The sequence below is a fragment of the Lissotriton vulgaris genome, chromosome 4_1 (assembly GCF_964263255.1).
Source record: "Lissotriton vulgaris chromosome 4_1, aLisVul1.2, whole genome shotgun sequence".
NCBI lineage: Eukaryota > Metazoa > Chordata > Amphibia > Caudata > Salamandridae > Lissotriton > Lissotriton vulgaris.
In genome coordinates this window covers 1,849,048,368-1,849,067,644 of record NC_141691.1, presented here as the reverse complement: position 1 = coordinate 1,849,067,644, position 19,277 = coordinate 1,849,048,368, and the positions used below count along the sequence as shown (strand labels likewise).

At 43.7% G+C, this 19,277-nt stretch overlaps 1 protein-coding gene across 10 annotated transcripts in view; it reads left to right on the top strand.

Annotated features, from left to right (window-relative positions):
- The window catches only part of ENPP2 (ectonucleotide pyrophosphatase/phosphodiesterase 2), a 947,534-nt gene that overhangs the window by 833,123 nt on the left and 95,134 nt on the right, over positions 1 to 19,277 (top strand). The window contains exon 20 of one of the 10 annotated variants that reach the window (XM_086966158.1): positions 7,558 to 7,710. The exons of the other annotated variants lie outside the window; for them this stretch is intronic. Coding sequence (XP_086822284.1) covers positions 7,558 to 7,710 — 153 coding nt within the window. The remainder of the gene's footprint in view (positions 1 to 7,557; positions 7,711 to 19,277) is intronic. 10 annotated transcript variants of the gene reach the window in all.

Below are 19,277 nucleotides of genomic sequence, written 5' to 3'. Positions count from 1 at the left end.
TAAGCCGTTCCAGAAGCGGCAGAAGGGCAGGGGAGGCCAGCAGTCGGCTCCGGCGCCCAAGGGCCAGGCGGGGTCTAGGCCCTAGGAACTTACTTCCCCCGGTTCCGTTACCCACTCCGGTAGGGGGAAGCATCCAATTTTTTCTGGCAGAGTGGAGAAAAATTACTCCGGACAAGTGGGTGCTGAATATTGTTTGCAATGGATACAGTCTTCGGTTCACCAGCCCTCCTCCAGCTATTCCCCCGGTCAGCTCGCGGTTTCAGCTGCACGAGCTTCAGGCGGAAGCGGATGTCCTGTTAAGGAGAAGGGCGATAGAAGACGTACCTCTGTCTCAGAGAGGAAGAGGTCTGTACTCCCGGTTCTTTCTGGTTCGCAAGAAAGACCAGAACGAGTTCAGGCCCATTCTGGATTTGCGGCAAGCAAACAAATGGATTCGCAGAGAAAAGTTCTGCATGCTGTCGTTGCATCAGATTTACCCTCAGTTGCAACAGGGAGACTGGCTTTGCACTATAGACCTACAGGATGCTTACTTCCATGTGCCCATTGCACACAAACACAGGAAGTTCCTGCGGTTCCAAGTCGGCACCAATCACTATCAATACACAGTACTCCCATTCGGACTGAAGTCTGCGCCGAGAACGTTCTCGAAGTGCATGGCGGTGGTAGCAGCACACCTGAGGAAGAACAAGGTGTTCGTCTACCCTTGCTTGGACGATTGGTTGATCAAGGCATCCTCCTTCTCGGAAGCGCGAGCACACTTCCAGAAGACGTGCGTTCTCCTGAACAAGCTGGGGCTGCACATCAACATGGCCAGGTCTGTCCCGACTCCGGTCCAATGCATACAGTACTTGGGAGCCTCCATCAATACGCTGTCAGCAAGCGTGTCTCCTTCGGAAGAGCGACGATTATCACTCCTTCGGAAGGCTCAGGCTCTTATGACGACTCCATCTACAACAGTGAGGACGGTGTCTTCTCTACTGGGATCGATGGCCTCTTGTATCTTCCTGACGCCACACGCACGGCTGCACATGAGACTGTTGCAGGAGTGCTTGGAGGACCAGTGGGATCAGAGGAAAGGATCTTGGGATGACAAGATTCGACTGTCGCTGCATGCTCTTCAGTCTCTGAAGTGGTGGTGTTCGGCGGAGAATCTCCTCAGAGGGGTTCCCTTTCAAAAGGACATTCCCACGCAGACTGTCGTGACGGATGCGTCTCTTCTGGGATGGGGAGCGCACTCCGGGACTCTGCAGATTCAAGGCACGTGGTCACCGATGGAGGCCACGTATCACATCAATTTCCTGGAACTCAGGGCTGTTCACTTGGCGCTGAAGGCCTTTCTTCCGTCCTTCCAGACCAACTCTCTGCTTGTACAGACGGACAATACCACCACGATGTATTACCTCAACAAGCAGGGGGGCTCGAGATCGCGCACTCTGTCGCAGGAGGCGCAGACGATCTGGCACTGGCTCCTGGCCAGAGGACTGACGATAACGGCCACCCATCTACCAGGTGTGCAGAATGTTCAGGCAGACGCACTGAGCAGACAGCTGCAGGAAAACCACGAATGGGTCATAAACGACGAAGTACTAGGAGAAGTCTTCGCAAGGTGGGGAACTCCAGACGTAGATTTGTTCGCCACCGCCGAAAACAGCAAGTGCAGAGACTTCGCCTCCAGATACTTCCAACAAGGGACTCTGGGGAATGCGTTATGGATCAACTGGACGAACAACTTTCTGTACGCCTTTCCTCCCATTCCCCTGATTCCGGCGGTGCTCATCAAGCTGGCCCGGTCCAGAGCTCGGATGATACTCATCGCCCCGGAGTGGCCCAGGCAGTGGTGGTTCACGGACCTACTTCACCGGTCTCTCCTTCCTCACATTCGGTTGCCGTGCAGGCCGGACCTTCTCAAGAAGTTCGGGGGACGGATGTTACACCCCAACCTCTCGTCTTTGAGTTTGGCGGCATGGCTCCTGAGATAGTGCAATATGGCCATCTGAATCTGCCCGATGATTGCATGGACATACTGAAGGAGTCTAAGAGACCTTCCACTCGGACTTCATATGCTTACAAGTGGAAGAGGTTTTGTATCTGGTGCCAGTCTAAGAACCATGATCCTACGACCTGCAAGGAAGATGTCATCCTTCCTTACCTTTTACATTTGGCGCAGTCTGGCCTTAATGTCCATTCCATTAAGGTTCATCTTGCTGCATTGACTGCCTACAGGAAATGCCCTTCACAGACTTCCTTTTTCCAGATCCCTGTGATCAAAGACTTTCTGGAAGGTTTGAAGAAAGTATTCCCTCGTGTCAGGCTTCCCTCGCCTTCATGGGAATTGAATGTGGTGCTGTCCAGATTGATGAAGGAGCCTTTTGAACCTATTCATAATTCTTCGTTGCAGGACCTGTCCTGGAAGGCGGCGTTCCTCGTGGCCATTACATCGGCCCGCAGGGTGAGTGAAATTCAGGCGTTGTGTTGTAATGAACCTTATACTGTATTTCATGCTGCTAAGGTTGTTATGCGTACTCACCCCAAATTTCTTCCCAAGGTTATTTCTGATTTTCATGTCAACCAGACTATGACTTTACCTACGTTTTTTCAGAACCCTTCATCCCCAGCGGAGAGGTCTCTCCATTCCCTGGATGTTAGGAGGGTGTTGAAATTTTATCTGGATAAAACCAAGGATATTCGTAGGTCTGACCAGTTGTTCATCAATTATGGGTCGGTCAGGACGGGTCTTGCGACCTCGAAGCACTCCATCTCTAGGTGGATTGTGTCCTGCATACAATTGTGTTACCAAAAGGCTAATAAGACCTTAGGAGGTAAGCCTAAGGCTCATTCCACCAGGGGCAAAGCTGCCACGACGGCTCTGCTCCGTAACGTGCCGATTGCTGAAATCTGCAAGGCAGCCACTTGGAAGTCGGTTCATACCTTTGCTAAGCATTACTGCCTGGACACTGACGCCAGGGCAGACGCTCAGGTTGGCCAGGCTTCGCTGCGGAATTTGTTCGCACAGTAGTGGCGTTATGTATTTATTCTCCACCGCCGCTTTGGTGTGGGGATGGGCTTGCCATTCTATTCACTAGATTATGACTATACACAGAGATCTCCTACTACAGAAGGAGTAGTTTCTGTCCTGTAACTCCAGTTCTGTAGTAGGGGTATCTCTATTATAGTCATAAGCGCCCGCCCTCCTCCCCGGTGGAGATTTTTTCATCATACAAGAATGCGACAGGTCTGGCGTGCTTCGCCTTCAAAAAGAACTGAAAGTAGAGGGACCTGCTATGCATTCTGGGATACTGGGAGAAGTTCTGGAAAGTTCTCTTAAAGGCACAGTATCCTATTTAAGCCACCTAATGGCAGCCTATGGGGCTTGTCTGTCCCTACCTTCCTCTCTATCATTCCTGAGTCTTTGACTGGGGGAGGCAGGTTTCTCTATGGTAGAAACTAGCAGGCTGTGCTGTGTGTGGTGATTTTTGGTGGAATTTCTAGTTGAAGTACTGGACAGTGTAGCCTGTGGATATAGGCTGCATTATTTGTCTTTAAATTCTCTCTTAAGTGTCTTTGCAGTTTCTGCATTATTTTGACAACTTAAGAGATTATTTTTGATTGCCGGGGTCCACGCACATGGGCGGGACTATTCACTAGATTATGACTATAACAGAGATACCCCTACTACAGAACTGGAGTTACAGGACAGAAACTACTCCTTATCCACAAAATGTAAATGAAGCTCAACCACCAAAGGCAACCTTTGCCCGGTTACACGTTTTTCAAGCGGAGACTTTTTGGCTGGCAAAATTATAAGTTCTTTTTGTTTTAGAAGTATTTTTGATGAGTGAGATTTGTAATCATAACTCCAAGTCTAGATCTTGTAAATTAAGAGTAAGAACAGTTGTTGAGGTCAACAATAGAGGTGCATAGGTATTGAAGATGGAATGGTGACACGCAAAAACAGAGGTTGGATATTTGACGCACTTAGTTAATATGACCCCCAAGTCTAAGCAACAGCCAGCGGTGTCCCAGTGTTGGCTTGTTTATTTGTTCCTAGTGTTAAATCTTCAGCTCTAGTAATGTTAGGTAAAAGTGCCCTAATCACAAATGGTGACAATAAACAGTACATCTTGATGATGCTAGACCATTGTCCAAATTTGATGGTAGCTTATCAAGCCTCAGCATTGAGGCACTATTGTACATTGATAAAAGGCCAGTGTCCTTTGTTGATGCTCTAATGTAGAACCATAGTTCACCAAGGACTCCTTCATTGATGAGGATTCAAAGATATGCTGCAGTTAAATTACTATGAACACTTACTCTTCTATACTCTTCTATTTAACACAAGCATTAATTGGCCTAGCCACTGCTTATGCAAACTATAATTTAATTGCATATAATCATTCGTAAGAATGATCATAAAATCCAAAAAACACAAAAGGCTGCTCCGTGTTCCTAGTGATCATACCAAAAAAACTGAATCTGTGTATATTGCTACACCTGTAAATAGATGTAATAAAAAAGCAACTGCAGTCTAAACAGTAAAGCTATGTTACATCAAATGCAGCACTTCACAGCAAAGAAAAACAAATGAGCCTCAAGGACCAAGTCTGATTAAAGCAGCTGAAATGTCATCTGCAAAATAACAAAAATGTGTTGAGGTCTCATTAGGACAGGGAATTGGGAAACTTGCAAATAATTAGAAATAAAAAGGTTCAAGACATTCATTTGGCGGGTTGCTAATTGATACCCAATAGTAACCTTTTTACTGGTCTTTGACAAGGACACCTACAGGACAAGGAAAATGGCATAGATCTTGAACTGCAAAATAATTTAACATTTATCAGCATGGTGAGAATAAATTGGTGGACACCTACGTGTGATAATTGGAACAAGAACTCCTATAATGGTGTGACTGAGGAGCCAAATGTGTGTATCTAGCCTACTGGAAGAGCATTAGTTATCACTCTTAATCAATAAGCACACGTTAATTTACACTATGAACCGATTTAGCCAGCATTCAGTAAATATTAGGATCCTAATTTACCTAGCCAACTGAGTCGGGAGACAGTGTTGTCATTTCTGAATCACAACTTTAGGCACAAGGAAGAAGGTTCAGTTGAGTGTGCAGCAATCGTCTGGATCTTCCGTGTCCATGTGTGTTGGAATCAAAAACAGAAGCATCAAAAACGCCTTCGGTAGGAAAGGGTGGTTTGACACGCAATAAGGAGGAGATATATTCCGGCTAAAAAAGCATTGGTTGTATATATACGGTAAATAGCAACACTAATAAACACAATCTCTGTTAATCCTTACCACTGATTGGTGCTTGATGGGAGCATGTGTCTCCAAGGCAAGCTTCTACTCAGGACGAAGGCAATCATTTTACTCAGTAGCTAAACACTGCATTTCTTCCTCGATTATACTCAAGAAGATAAAATAAATATGGGTGCTGGCCGTCTCCCTGGTCGACTATAACTAGGACAACTAATGCTGCATTTCTTCTCTGAGTCAAAAAGTTGCCCACAGGTCTGATAAGATCCTATTAGAGACCCTGAATTCTTAAGCAGCAGGGTTGTAATGTTCCCCAGTAGTTTTGATAGTAGAATATTTGATCTAATGATAAATTGTACATTTGATGCAGTCAACCAATGGTTTTCCTTTCAGCCTATGGCTAATTTACCTTAGTTTAAACTAATTGGAAAGAGAAGCCATGCAGAATAAGCTATTTAGAATATGGAGAGATCATTAAATTTAGGTGATCATTCGTATGCACACAAATCAGTCAGGGTATGTGTTTGTTACTTTTCTGAATGATATATCCTGGAAGTTTGGGATTAAATGGTCCTATTAGTGCAGGTCAAAGTCTGGATTGTATTATGTTGGTCCCTCTCTGTAGTGGCACAGTTAACAAAATAAAGCTAGTTTAAATGTGGCCCTAATACATTTGCGGAAGTTGATTAATCCAAGCATTCCAGCCATCACTTTTTATGTCTACACCACAGATGGCTTTTTTTGTTTTTTAATGTGCACAATAGCTATAATGAGTGGGGTTTGGGTCAGTCATTGTTTACCACAGGTTGGCTTTGTCATTCTCATGTGCTTCTTATTCAATAGCTTTCCTTCCTCTTCTTGTGCACATCATTTCCCTGCAGCATAGCCTCTTCACAATCCTTGGAATAAATGACTTGTATACTTACACTGTTCACATTTAGGGAACTACTTTTTATTTTTATTTCAACAATCCATGGGCGAGCATATGTTTTCTTGCTCTTTCTCTGATGTTCTATTTTCCCCTTCAAATCCCTGCACTCGGGCTGTCTGTGTGGCTCGTCTCATCACCTCTAGTTTGTCTGTTACTTTCCTCACTACTTTGTCTGGCTTTTTTGATGTTTCAACCCCTAATCCTGACACCCCTTCTGTTCCTTTCATTCTCCTTTCCTGTTGCTCTGCAGCCCCTGCTTCTTCCTTGCTCCCTCAAGCCTCCCCATTGTTTTTTTTTCTTATTTTGTTTTGAAGAGCTCAGCAGCAGTAATTTACTACCAGGCCTCTCCATTCTTCAAAACCACTTTCACACACATTTTATTAATTGGTTTTCATTTCCAAAATGGCGGTTGTGTAATGCCATATGAGTGTACATTTGTAACTACCTTTGTGTGCCTATACCTAATCAAACTGGGCAGCTGGAAGCACAATTCTTTTTTCTTTTTTGCCGATGCTGTTGAGCATGGATAAGCATGCATTTTCTTCTCTTTGATGTAGAACAGAATTTGGCAAAAGGTGACTGCAGTTGGCTTTTCCACTGATCATTTTTCGCATGGTTAGGAAGCACTAGTTGCAATGGATGTCTTAGTATTTTTTTTCAATTGAGGGTGTTGATGTCTTACGATTTGTGTTGGATCAATGGGCAACAGTGCTACTCGGTTGTCCAGAGGAGGCAAGTGAAGAGTTTATTTCCTTAACATAACCTCTCTATCAAAGGCTTTCATATTTACAGGACACGGTTCTGTCATTCCTTCCCAGTCTCTCACTCATGCACTGTCTGGTTAATTTATTAGCTTTTCTGCAGCTCTTTCTGACACCTCTTCTGCCACAGTTCACCCATTCAGTCAGCCTAGTGGTGCATTTTTCTCTTCAGGTCTTGAGATGTGCTTTCCTTTGTCAATGTCTCCTTCCCTTTCTTTCACTATAGTCCCTGGAGTGACTACTCACCCACTTTGGATGAGCCTTGCTCTGCTTAGTCTCACATTGTTCAGTATCCAATTATTTAACACTTTGTTCCTCATGGTAAAAATGATTATTAACTTAGTGCATGGCAAGGGAAGACTGTTGTTCATCTCAAATAGGAGCAGGGAATGCCTCTTGTGGATGATTGTGATTCAGATGAAGATGAGCAGACGGCAATACCTGTGGCATCTTTGGGCATCATTCATTGCAAATAGGCTGAAAACTAGAGCCAACTACAAGCATTGTCGTTGTAGTGGAGCCTAGTTAAAGAAATAAACGTCTAGATCATTGGACCAAGTTTCTGTGTCCTGTGTCTCACAAAAAAACAAATTGTGACAGGAAAGGTAAGGAAACTTCGACATGCCGGATCCCAGAAGGGCCAACGTTCCAAATGGCGCCCTACCAGTGTCCAATCCATGGCCTCGAGACGGAGGAATCACTCTCAGTTGCCCAAGGATATCTACTCATCAAGCTATACTGGATCAAGAAACAGTTAAGTTTTCTTTCATTCCTCTTGCCTGCTTTTGCTTACTAGCAAGAACAACTTGCCTCAGAAGGGAGTCTTATCTAATACACCTTAGTTACGCCATTGAGCTCCAGACCACCTTTTGAGGCTCATAAATAATCACACTGGGCTATTCTGTTTTATAGACTTAGTTTCAGGCAATTTATGAATGCACAGTATATGAAATGGCATACATGTGCAAATGGACTCCAATAATGCCTCACTGCTTACGCAATAATCTTATGAGTACTGAGCAAGCATAGTGCTGACAGCACAATATATCTGAGGATGTGCTATATAAGAACTGTTGGAAGAAAAGCATTGAATTAACATTCAAAGCAAGAATAACTAGAGAGAAAAGACACTGCTCCTTAGCACTGATTTCAGTATGAATTGGATTGAGTGAAACCCCCACATCATGTGTCTAAGCTTCAAATTAAAACCACTGGCTTACTTTATCATGACTATTGCGCTTTTTGTTGGCTTGACATTGCTTGCCTGCACATTATATCACCCTCATTGCTTGCTAGACTTGCTTGGTGGCAGAGACATGGCATCCTGCCAAGTGGCTGGTTTGATTTGGCAGCAAGGTTTGGTTTCGAGAAACGTTTTTGTGACCTGGACACATCAATGGATAGATGTGATCATGACACACCAATGGAAAATTCTTTTGTAGTGTCTGCAAAGAGATAATGCTGTAAGACATCTATGAATCCATTATATATCTAAGAAACATGTGTGGTTATAGCTACTTTTAGTTCAGTCAGCGCTTAGAGACCCCTGTGGTTATAACGCGCCATATAAATTAAATAAATAAATAAATATTGAACCATGCTTTGTACTTTCCTGCTTCGCCCGCATGTCTAATGCTAAAGCTTCATTATTAGTCAACACATTAGAATTTGACTATTATCTGTACCACATAAAGGACTGGCCACCATCCCCCACAAACAAAGGTTTTATGTTTTCACATGTGGTTTATGAATAGTTTGTGTCTGGTTTTGACTTTTTCGACACCCTGCACCACACCAATTAGAAAGCAAAGACAAGACAGCTTTGACTAAGCTAATTTGACCTGACATGAGCAAGTTGACATTTCTGCCTGTCCTGGGCTTCTTTTAACAGGGCTTACTTCTGCAAACATTAGCAGGCTTTGCCTGACCACTCCTAAAAACAAGTGGGAGCATTTGAGTATCACATACAATCTGGTGAGAGCAGTAGACATGCACAGTCCAAGTAAAAACGAAAACCTCCTCCCATATTGCATCATATCATTCCAAAAATCTGATAGCATAATTTTTGTTTCCATTGTACTAATATCAATTCGCTACATAGAAGTATCAGTTTAATATTTTGCTGGAATGCAGCAGTGCTGTTTGCATCTTACTGTCAACCTACTCAGTCCAAGGAACAGGAGGGTTTCATAGAGCAACTGACTGAACTGTTCTAACTTTCCTCAGTCCTATCATTGTCTGAATCTTAATTTTAAGCAAATCTCTTGCAAATCAACTTCAATAGTAAATATCCATTTGGAGCATTGTCCGTAGTTTACACCTCTGGTGTGTTGGACTTCTGTTTATTGACTCTGTGCCAGGAAAATGATCTGATACATTGTTCGGTTTTGGTTGTATGGTCACTAATAGATTGTCCTATGTGTTTCATTATTACTTTGTTTGAACAGGTGCTATTGTGTTTATTTTATAATGACAATTGCAAAAAGGATAATAAAATATATAACAAAATATAGTAAAGATATTAACTGCATCAGTTGTGCCACTGTTGGATCGTCAGAGGATGAAACAGTTCCACATCATGTGTGAGTGTGTGTGGTGTTTGTATAACCCAGTCCTAGTTATAGAGCACTCTGAAATAGGGCACCTGTAATGAGCCAGTACTACGCAGAGGGAGATTAGAGTACGAGATCCAATTGAAAAGCTGTACAGCTGAATTGAATTTAATTGAATACGCTCTTCTATAGCGCATGGCCACCCTGAGGCATCCCAGCGCTGTAAGACCCAAGGACAGGAGAAGACAATCAGTGGAACAAAAATGTTTTCAGTCGCTTCCTGAATGCAAGATGATAAGTTTCCAGCCTGATGTTATCTGGGAGTTTGTTCCAGCCCTTGGCTACATGGAAGGAGAGCTGGCGGCCGCCCATAAGGGCGCGCTTCACCCTTGGTACCATCAACAAATTTTGCTGATTGGATCTCAGGGCTCTTTGGGATTGATGATGGCAGAACAAGGGCTGAAGGATGGTAGGACCGACATTACGATGGACTTATGCGCCATGCAGAACGTTTTAAACATGATCCTTTCCTTAATCAGCAGCCAGTGGAGCGACTGAAGAGCCGCCTTCGCCGAACAGCGTTTAGATAGATTCATAAGCAGCCGAACTGCACACTTTTGCACTGTTTGAAGGATTTGAATGGAGCCTACTGGAGCTCCTAAATAGATGGCATTAGCATAGTCCAGTCGCCAAAGAATCAGCACTGGACCAGCACACGTCTGGCCTCAATAGGAAGAAGGAACAGCACTTTCCTGAGGAGCCTAAGCAGTCCATAACAGGTCGCCGCCACCTTCTTGGCCTGGAACTGGAACCCCAAGGTGGTGTCCAACCAGACCCCCAGGCTCTTTATCTGGGTTTTAGGGGTGGGAGGGGGGCCCAGACAGTGTGGCCACCATGGGTCAAGGTTGATGGGGGCTTTATAACCCAGGAGCATGATGTCAGTTTTGGCCCCATTTAGCTTTAGAAACAAAGCTGTCATCCACTCCAAAACTTTGGTGAGACAGGGCGTCAAATTATTGCTCCCCTGGTCTAAAGTATCATCCCTGCTGGGGGAGCCGACCAACTGCGTATCATCCGCGTAGGTGATCAGCTGAATTCCCCAGGGAAGCACCACCTCAGCCAGTGGTCTCATGTAGATGTTAAACATGGTAGGACTGAGAGGGGATCCCTGGGGAACGCCGTGATACAATGGCAGTTGGTTCGATGATACCTCCTCCTCGAAAACTGAGAAAAATCTCTCCACTAGAAAGGACTGGAGCCATTTGAGGGCCATTCCGGAGACCCCTGCCCGACGGAGGCGCTGTAGCAGGAGTGGATGATTGACAGTGTCGAAGGCTGCGCTGAGGTCCAACAAGACCACCGCCGCGCAGCCCCCGGCATCCACAATACAGCCACCAGGGCAGTCTCCGTGCCCTGTTTGGCTCTAAATCCCGTCTGAGAGGAATGGAGTGCACCTGTGGTCTCAAAAAATGAGGAGAGGATCTGATTGACGTGTCTTTCAGCTATCTTACTCAGGCCCGGTAACAGCGAGATAGGCCTGTAGTTAGCTAAATCTTCTGGGTCCAAGTTTTTTTTTTTTAAAAGGGCCTTAACTTTCGCCATCTTCCAGGAAGGGGGCACCACTCCCGATTCCAAGGACGAGTTAATGACCTGCATAATAGCAGGGCACACCGTCCTTGATACCTGCTTAAGAGCTGCGGCCGGTGCAGCATCCAGAGGGGAACCCGATTTGAGGTTACCGAGGAGTCTTTCCACAGTGGCCACGTCGAGTGGCAGGAAGGCGTCGAGTCTTACACATGCGTCTGAAGCATCCTCCTCCGGAGTCCCATCCTCGCTCTCTGTAAGGGGATGTATGACGGTACAACGCGTACCGTCACAACGCATGCTGTTAAAACGCGTCCCTTACAACGCAAGTCGTTACCACGACTTGTGTTGGGGGCGCGGATTTCGAATAGTATAATTTACTATTCTAACACCAGTCCCCGTGGACACTAGGGAAGGTGTTGGAATAGTAAATTTACTATTTTTAATCTTCTAGCGCCCTCCAGCTCAAGTCGTGGTAACGACTTGCGTTGTAACGGACACGTTGTAACAGCACCGCGGGGAAACATCCGCGTTGTAACAGATGTTTCCCGTATGGCCAAAGGCCTGTACTGTTGACTCAAAGCCAGCATAGATGTTAGACACCTTGGCTGCAAAAAAAGCAGCCAAGTCATCACACCGTTTCTGGGGATCTGGAGGGTCAATAATGCCCGGGGGGTGGGGGGGGGCATGGGGGGGGGCTGGGGAGTAACCAGGGCTTGAAATATTTAAAAAATTTCTCTTGGCCTATTGGCTGCTTCCGTGATTTTAACCTGATAATACGCTGATTGAGCGATTTTTAGTTGATTTTTATATAGTCTTAGCTCTGACCTATATTCATTTTTGGAGGCAGTTGCAAAATCTTTCCTCCATTTCCTCTCCACCCTTTTACAACGTTGTTTTAGCTCCTTGAGTTCCCTAGAGTACCAAGGTTGTTTACTTGGGCCTGTCCGATGGTGGACCACTGTTTTTGGCAGAGTGAAATCCACTCGTTAAAGGCCTCATTGGCGATGACGGGGTTATCGTGAGGAACCGGGGGGGACCTCCTCAGGACGTCCTCCCAATCCTCCACTGAGAGCTTCGACCAAATTCGGCTAACTTTCTTTGATAGACTAGCTATATGATTTTGGTCAACTGGAGACCAAGCAAAACAAAGCAGGGCATGGTCCGACCAAGGAAGAAAACTAGGTTGGTCACAGCTGATGTTACCAAGGTTGGTGAAAAAGTGATCTAAAAGATGTCCTGCTGTATGTGTATGGCCGACCACTATTTGTTCCAGGTGCACTACTCCAAAAGTGTCCAACAGACACTGTGATGCAGCAGCATCTACCTCATCAAGATGTATATTAAGGTCACCCAGAATCGTAAAATTGGGTAAACTACTAATGGAGAGGGAGATCTTATCCAGTAACTTGTTACAGAAACCGTGGTGGTCGCCCGGAGGTCTATAGACAAGAATGCCTGAAACAGTATAGGAAGGAGAGAAGGAGATAGCAAAACCTAAGCTCTCACATTCCAGAAGTGGGTTCTCTGACGTTCTACATACAAAAGTGTTCTTAAAAACAATAGCCATTCCTCCTCCATGCCCAGTTTGGCGGTCCGGCCTAATGATTGAGTAACTGGGCGGTAAGGCCCGGACAACGTCCGGATCGGATGCCTCGGTTAGCCACGTCTCAGTTAAAAATAGGGCACCTAGATCTCGTTCCTCCAGGAGCATACGAATTTCCACTGCATGTCTCGGGAGTGAGCTGCAATTTATTAAGGCAAATGAATGAGGTTTCGTTTTATCATTCACTTGCCTTATTTGGTTGCAAAGCGGACACAAGATCCTTAACTCCTCTAAAGGTATATTAATAGGACAGCTGACGATAGCACTGCCTCTAAGTGCCCTCAGCCTCTCCCCACTGTAGCGTAGGAGTTCCATAGGGTAAAATCCCCTCTAGCCACGGTCTAGCCCGGCCTGGCACGGACGGGCACAGACGGGCTTTCCTTGGGCGCTCCTTCGGCGCTATGAGGGGCGTCCGCTGTCACGTTCGCTGCGCGAAGAAGAAACCTCCTAATTTATGTGCTTCAGCGCAGGACCGGCGCTTCCTGCCCCAACGACTGCAGCGGCAACCTGCCTCCTCCCAATATGGCTGCTGTGCCTAGCCGGCCACCTCCAACCCCCGACCCCAATTCAGCTCCTAAATCGTCTGGAATGACGGGAATCAAGCTACTAGATGCGGCGCTAGTAAGTGTGTCTAAAATCAAGTAGTGCAATCCATTTTATTAAAACAAAGCAGCGAAGTAAAATGTTTTTAAAAAGTATGTGCAAAGTACATGTAAATCAATCTAACTCTCGGCTTTCCGCCTCAGGAGTAAAACGATGTCCCTTAGCTGAGAAGGTGAAACAATTAATAAGAATGTACAGCACAATAGGGAAGAAAGGAGAGAGGTCACAGGATGGCACTGAAGTTTGGGAGGTTCGGAAGGGAGGATTGGGGGCAGCAGGGGACGATGATGCTGTGCTGGTCGGGTATCCAGGTCATGAAATGATGATGCAGACTAACAGTGGTTGGGTTCTTCAGACAGACTACATAGTGATGAGGTATTACTTGAACACCTAATCTGCTCATTGCAGCACTACCTATTCTTGTGACTTAACTGCAACAATAAATCTTAATATTCAGCCAAGGCAGGTTTTAGATGAATTGCATCAATATAAACCATAGCAAGTTGAATTTCCTCATGTAAAGAGACTGATGTATAGTTTATAATAGTAAAAGTAACCTAGACCGATCATAGTCTCATATAACTTACTAAAGGATATTGGGTAATAGGAAAACATGCATGCACCTGACAAAAATGTGTCCACCTAAAAGGCTTACATTTTAATGCTGGCCTACGAGGTCCTCTCGAAATAAATGTCTGTTCTGTATCAATCTGTTTGTCTGATACTAGTAGAATCACATATGTGTTTCACTGCTAGATATGTTTTGCTTTTCTTCATTTTTCAAGATTCAGTGTGGAATTGAGTTTTCACGCTGTGTGCTGCTTTAAATGTCTGATCATTTAAAGCACTGATGTTATTGCCACCTAAAGAGAATCATGGTTGTAATGCATTAACACGTTAGAATAACTTCGACTAGAGGAGTTCTATCTATACTCAAGGGTTAAGTATTATGAATAGATTTTTTTTATTTTTCATTAAACAACCCGCACTCGTATTTACATTTTGTTTAAACAATACAGATAAAGCAAAAGCCTTCAGAATTCAGCAAAATGCAGTAAACTCTACAGTGTTAGCCTGTTCGGATTAGTGTATGTGTTTCAACAGTGTCAGGTGGGCAATTAAAATGTCTATCCTTTAAGATTTGGTAATAATGTTCAACTTCTAAAATTAAACACTACGTTTATATGTGATAGAAGCTCATTGTGTTCTGATACAGGCCTTTTTGGGATTTGAGCATTGTGTAACGATTTTTTTAAAAATGAACTTGTTAGTATAAAAATCACCCACTGAGGAAATGCACTTAATTTTTAACAATATTAATTGGTACTTTGTCCCCAATATATTATGCACATTGTATAAATAATAGATTTAAACTGTAGATGTCAATTATAACCTATATTGGAAGGCTAATAAGCCTTCACCAGTAGTCAACAAATTTGAATTTGACCTTCATCTGTACCACACAAGAGACTGGCCATACTCTCCAACAAACAAAGATTTTATGTTTTCACATCTGGTTTGTAAATATTTATGTAGTCTAGTTTTTCCATTTTTAGACACCCAACACCACACCAATCAGAAAGCAAAAAATTAGACCGCTTTGACTGAGCTACTTGCACCTAACATGACCAAGTTGACATTTCTTCCTGACCTAGACTTCATTTAACTGGGCTTACTTCTGCAAATGTTCTCAGATTGTGCCCCTCCAATCTGTAGAACAAGAAGGAACATTTGAATACCAGAGAAAAGCTGGTGAGGGCACTAAAAATACACAGTGGCATTGAAGTCCAGGTAAAAATGAAAAATCCCTCCCACGTTGCCTCATATCTTTGCAAAAATAGAATAGCTTCATTTTTGTTTCAATTGCACTTGTATCATTTTGCTACATAGAAGAATCAGTTAAGCATTTTGCTGAAATGCTGCAGTGATCTTTGCATCTTACTATCAACCTACTAAGAGCAAGGGTGAGGAGGTTGTCTTGGAGCAACTGAGTCAAAATGTGTCAGTTGCTCACAGAAGAATTTATACTCATTCCATATATTTATTCATTCTCCTTTTTGAGATCCGCCAAAACCACGTATCCCACACCTGTTTGCATTCCTAAGACTGTTTGTTCCTTCTTCAATTGGCGAGGCAATCGCATTTAAGTCAATGTAACTTTCATCCTGTTATCCTACAACCCAAAATGGGGTTTTTAGGGACACTATCTTTGTTTCACATGATTCACATTTTTCCAACTCTGCTCTATTAGACATTTCTCCAATAGCAATGATATTAATGATGCTTCCGAATCTCCCAATTTTCTGAGCAAAAATGTATTGCTCTGTTTTGTTTGAGCTTGGTTGCGATGGTCGGATATTACCGTCTGTAAAATTACATGCCAATACACTTACACTGACCAATAAGAGTCATTATAAATCTGCAGCAATCCTATCACACTCTAGGCAAATATATGTTCATTCTTAATAGAAGTGATCCCATTTTGATACAGTTTTTAAATTAACTGAAGGAATTAAAGTTTTCTCCAGTTTAGGTAGAAAGTGTTCTTCCTTGTAATCCATATCTAACGATATGGACGTAAGAGGCACCTACCCAAGTCTTCCTTCAAGCTTAGACTTTTTCCAGTATTAGCATGCGTTAAAGACTGTAATAAAGATCTTTTTGATTTTTGACAAGCAAGCTCACACTCCTCAACTCTGACCTATGCACATTATCCATCACACTCTCAGATCTTGTCTTGTCACATTTATGTGCATTTAAAGACAGAGGTTGAATTTTAGACTCTGTCTGAGATTGGTTTCCACTCTACTTTCCATGACTTAAAAGTGAGAGGATTTATTTAGCAATCCAGCTTGGGTTGCGAAAAGACTAGCTTTTTCTAGGGCACAACAACATGTAGGTGTCTGTAAAAGAACTGTGCTGATATTTCAGAATTCGGAAAGCACAAATGAAGCACATTGTTTGAAATTCTGAAGTGTGGTGGAAACAAATATTTGAATACAGTCAAAACAAAACAATACTCTAGGTGATGAGAATTCCAGACATTATTGTTTGGGCGCTCCATAGTTTTATCCACAAGTCTGTTCAAATGTAGTGGTTATTTCAATTAAAAATGGATTTGCTGAAATGGCAGTGCGCTATCACACCATGCATGCTCCACACTACATACCTCCACTCCTCACCACTCCACAACACTACTCCACTCTACACCACTTCACTGTGTGCCACTCTACTTTGCTCTGCGCCACTACTACACTCAACTTCACTCTGTGCCGCTACTCCACTCACCTCCACGACACTCCACTTTCTGACCCTCCACTTTCTGACCCTCCACTTTACGACCATCGACTCTACGACACACCACACCACATCACAGTACTCTACAGCATGCCTCTTGACTCTATGCCTCTCAACTTTTTGCTTCTCGACTCCATGCTTCTCGACTCTATGCTCCTTGACTCTCCTCCCCTCAACTCTGTGCCCCCCACTCCACGTCTCTCCACTCTACACCCCTTCACTTCTCTCTATGATGCTCCAATCCACTCTACGCCCATTCACTCTATGCCCCTTCCTTCTACATCACTCCACTCTATGCTCCTCTACGCCACTCTATTCCTTTCCACTGTATGACTCTTATCTGCTCTGCAAAGCTCCATGCAAGTCCTTCTATGCCACTCCACACCACTGTATAGAACACTACAATACTCTACTCTGCCACTCATGTATATACCACTCAACTCTGTGCCACCCCACGTCATTCCACTCTTTGACAGTCATCGACTCTACTGTACGCAAGTCCCTCTGTCACTCCACGTCACTCTACTGCTCTCTGTGCCACTCGGCAACACTCTACTTTTCTCCACTATGCCACTCCATGACACTCTGTGTCCGTCCACTCTATGCCCTTCCACTCCACAACTCTTTACTCCCACCATGACACTCTAAGCCACTCTACACCACGCCACTCTACGCCACGCCACTCTACGCCACGCCACTCTATGCCACTGCACTCTATGCCACTGCACTCTGCCACGCCACTCTGCAACGCCACTCCACACCACTCTCCTCTACGCCACTAACTTTTAGCCATGCTGAACAGGAGCTACGCTGGCGTACAACATGGCTAAAAAACATTGGAAAAGCTAATAGCTCTTACATAGGCATGACCTAATGCTTGTTTAGGAATGCTGACCTTCAGTAATAGTGAGTATTTAGATCCTGGTGGGCAGAATTTGTGTAATAGCGTGACGCAAATCTCTGTGAAACGGTAAAAAATCTCTGCGAACACGCAGAAATTCTGCGAACACGTGGAATTGCTTGTTCGCGATGCTTTTTCCCTGTTCGCAATTGCTGTTTGGGTGCTCCGGGGGGAATATCTCACGAATACGCATTTTGAGAACGCAAACAAGCAAAAAATTTACCGAAGTCGCGGAACGCAGAATTCTGGGCAATTTTGCGTTCTCCGCGGAACGCGAAATTACCCAAATTCCGCAAATTCCGCTAGCGGAACGGAATTTACCATCCAGGCCTACTAACAACCAGAGCTAACCTAGATCGGAATTTAAATTTCAGTGCTTCTCGTAGTTAAACTGAAATTTTTATCCCAACACATTTAAAGTGTGCATGAAATAAAAGGCTAGGTTTTTATATACATTTCAGTCTAAACTATTTGTCATTTTTTTATTACTGAGCCTGAACCCAGAATATTTGGGAAATCTATGAATAATAACCACAGGTGGTACCAGCTGATAATTCACTTCTGATAGAAATAAAGCCAGTAATCTGTATAAAGAAATTCTGTTCTTTCTTATTCCATATTCATTCAGCCATGCCCAACCTGTATGAAATAAAGTATACCATGTTGTTAGAACTGTCAGCCTTGGGGTGGTCTTCCCCCAAACCTTTTTCCTCACCTCCTCCATTTTTTTTCTCACCTTATTTTTGTTGACTTTAGGACTGCTAACCAGTGCTAAAGTGCTTGTGCTCACTCCCCTAAAACATGGTAAATTGTCTCATACCTAATTGGCATATTTAATTTAATTATAAGTCCCTTGTAGCATGGTATACAATATACTCAGGGTCTGTAAATTAAATGCTACCAATTGGCCTGCTGCACCTATTGTGCCACCTACTTAAGTAGCACTGTAAAATATGCTCCATGCCTGCCTTTGCAGCCTGAATGCATTCTTAAACTGCCATGTCGACTTGGCATTAATACTCCCTTGCCAAGCCTTAAACTCCCCTTTTATTACATACTAGCTTACCCGTCGCGTGTTGCTGCGATCTCAAAAGAAAGGAAATTTAAGGAAACTTGTTATGATAACATTTAATTTACATTGTGCAATTTTTATTGAAACTTATTCATTTTAATATGAAAAACATTTGAAAGTGTTTTAATTCTGTTTATTTATTCGAGTGCTTGTGGATACACAGTATTTTTTGTTTTTTTGCATCTGGTGCGTACACGAATAAATCAGAAGGTTTTCCGACGCGTGAGCTGGCCACATACAGTTGTCCATGTGAGAAGCACGGATTCTCCAAATCTAGTCCACACACTTGCAGCGATTGTCCTTGTGCTTTGTTGATGGTCTTTGCAAAAGCGAGTCGCACCCGAAACTGTAAACGTTCAGTATTGGAAAGATTATTAAGTTCTCTAGGGGGCGGGGGGCCGATATTTAACAAATTTTTCTTTTTTTTTCTTTTTTTTTTTCCAGAAACCTTCACGGGAGTGTACTCAACAACTTCCCAAAGTTTCATGCGGATCGGATGAATGGTGTAATTATGCATAAAGGACACACAGACATACTTTTGTTTTTATATATATAGATAAGTCACCACGGAGGTAGACCCTAGCTAGCCTATAGGGCAGGGTGCTGAGTAATTAAAGGTTTGGGCATGTACTTTTTAAATTTTACATGTCTTGGTAGTGCAAAACTCCCACATTAGTTTTCACTACTGTGAGGCCTACCTCCCCT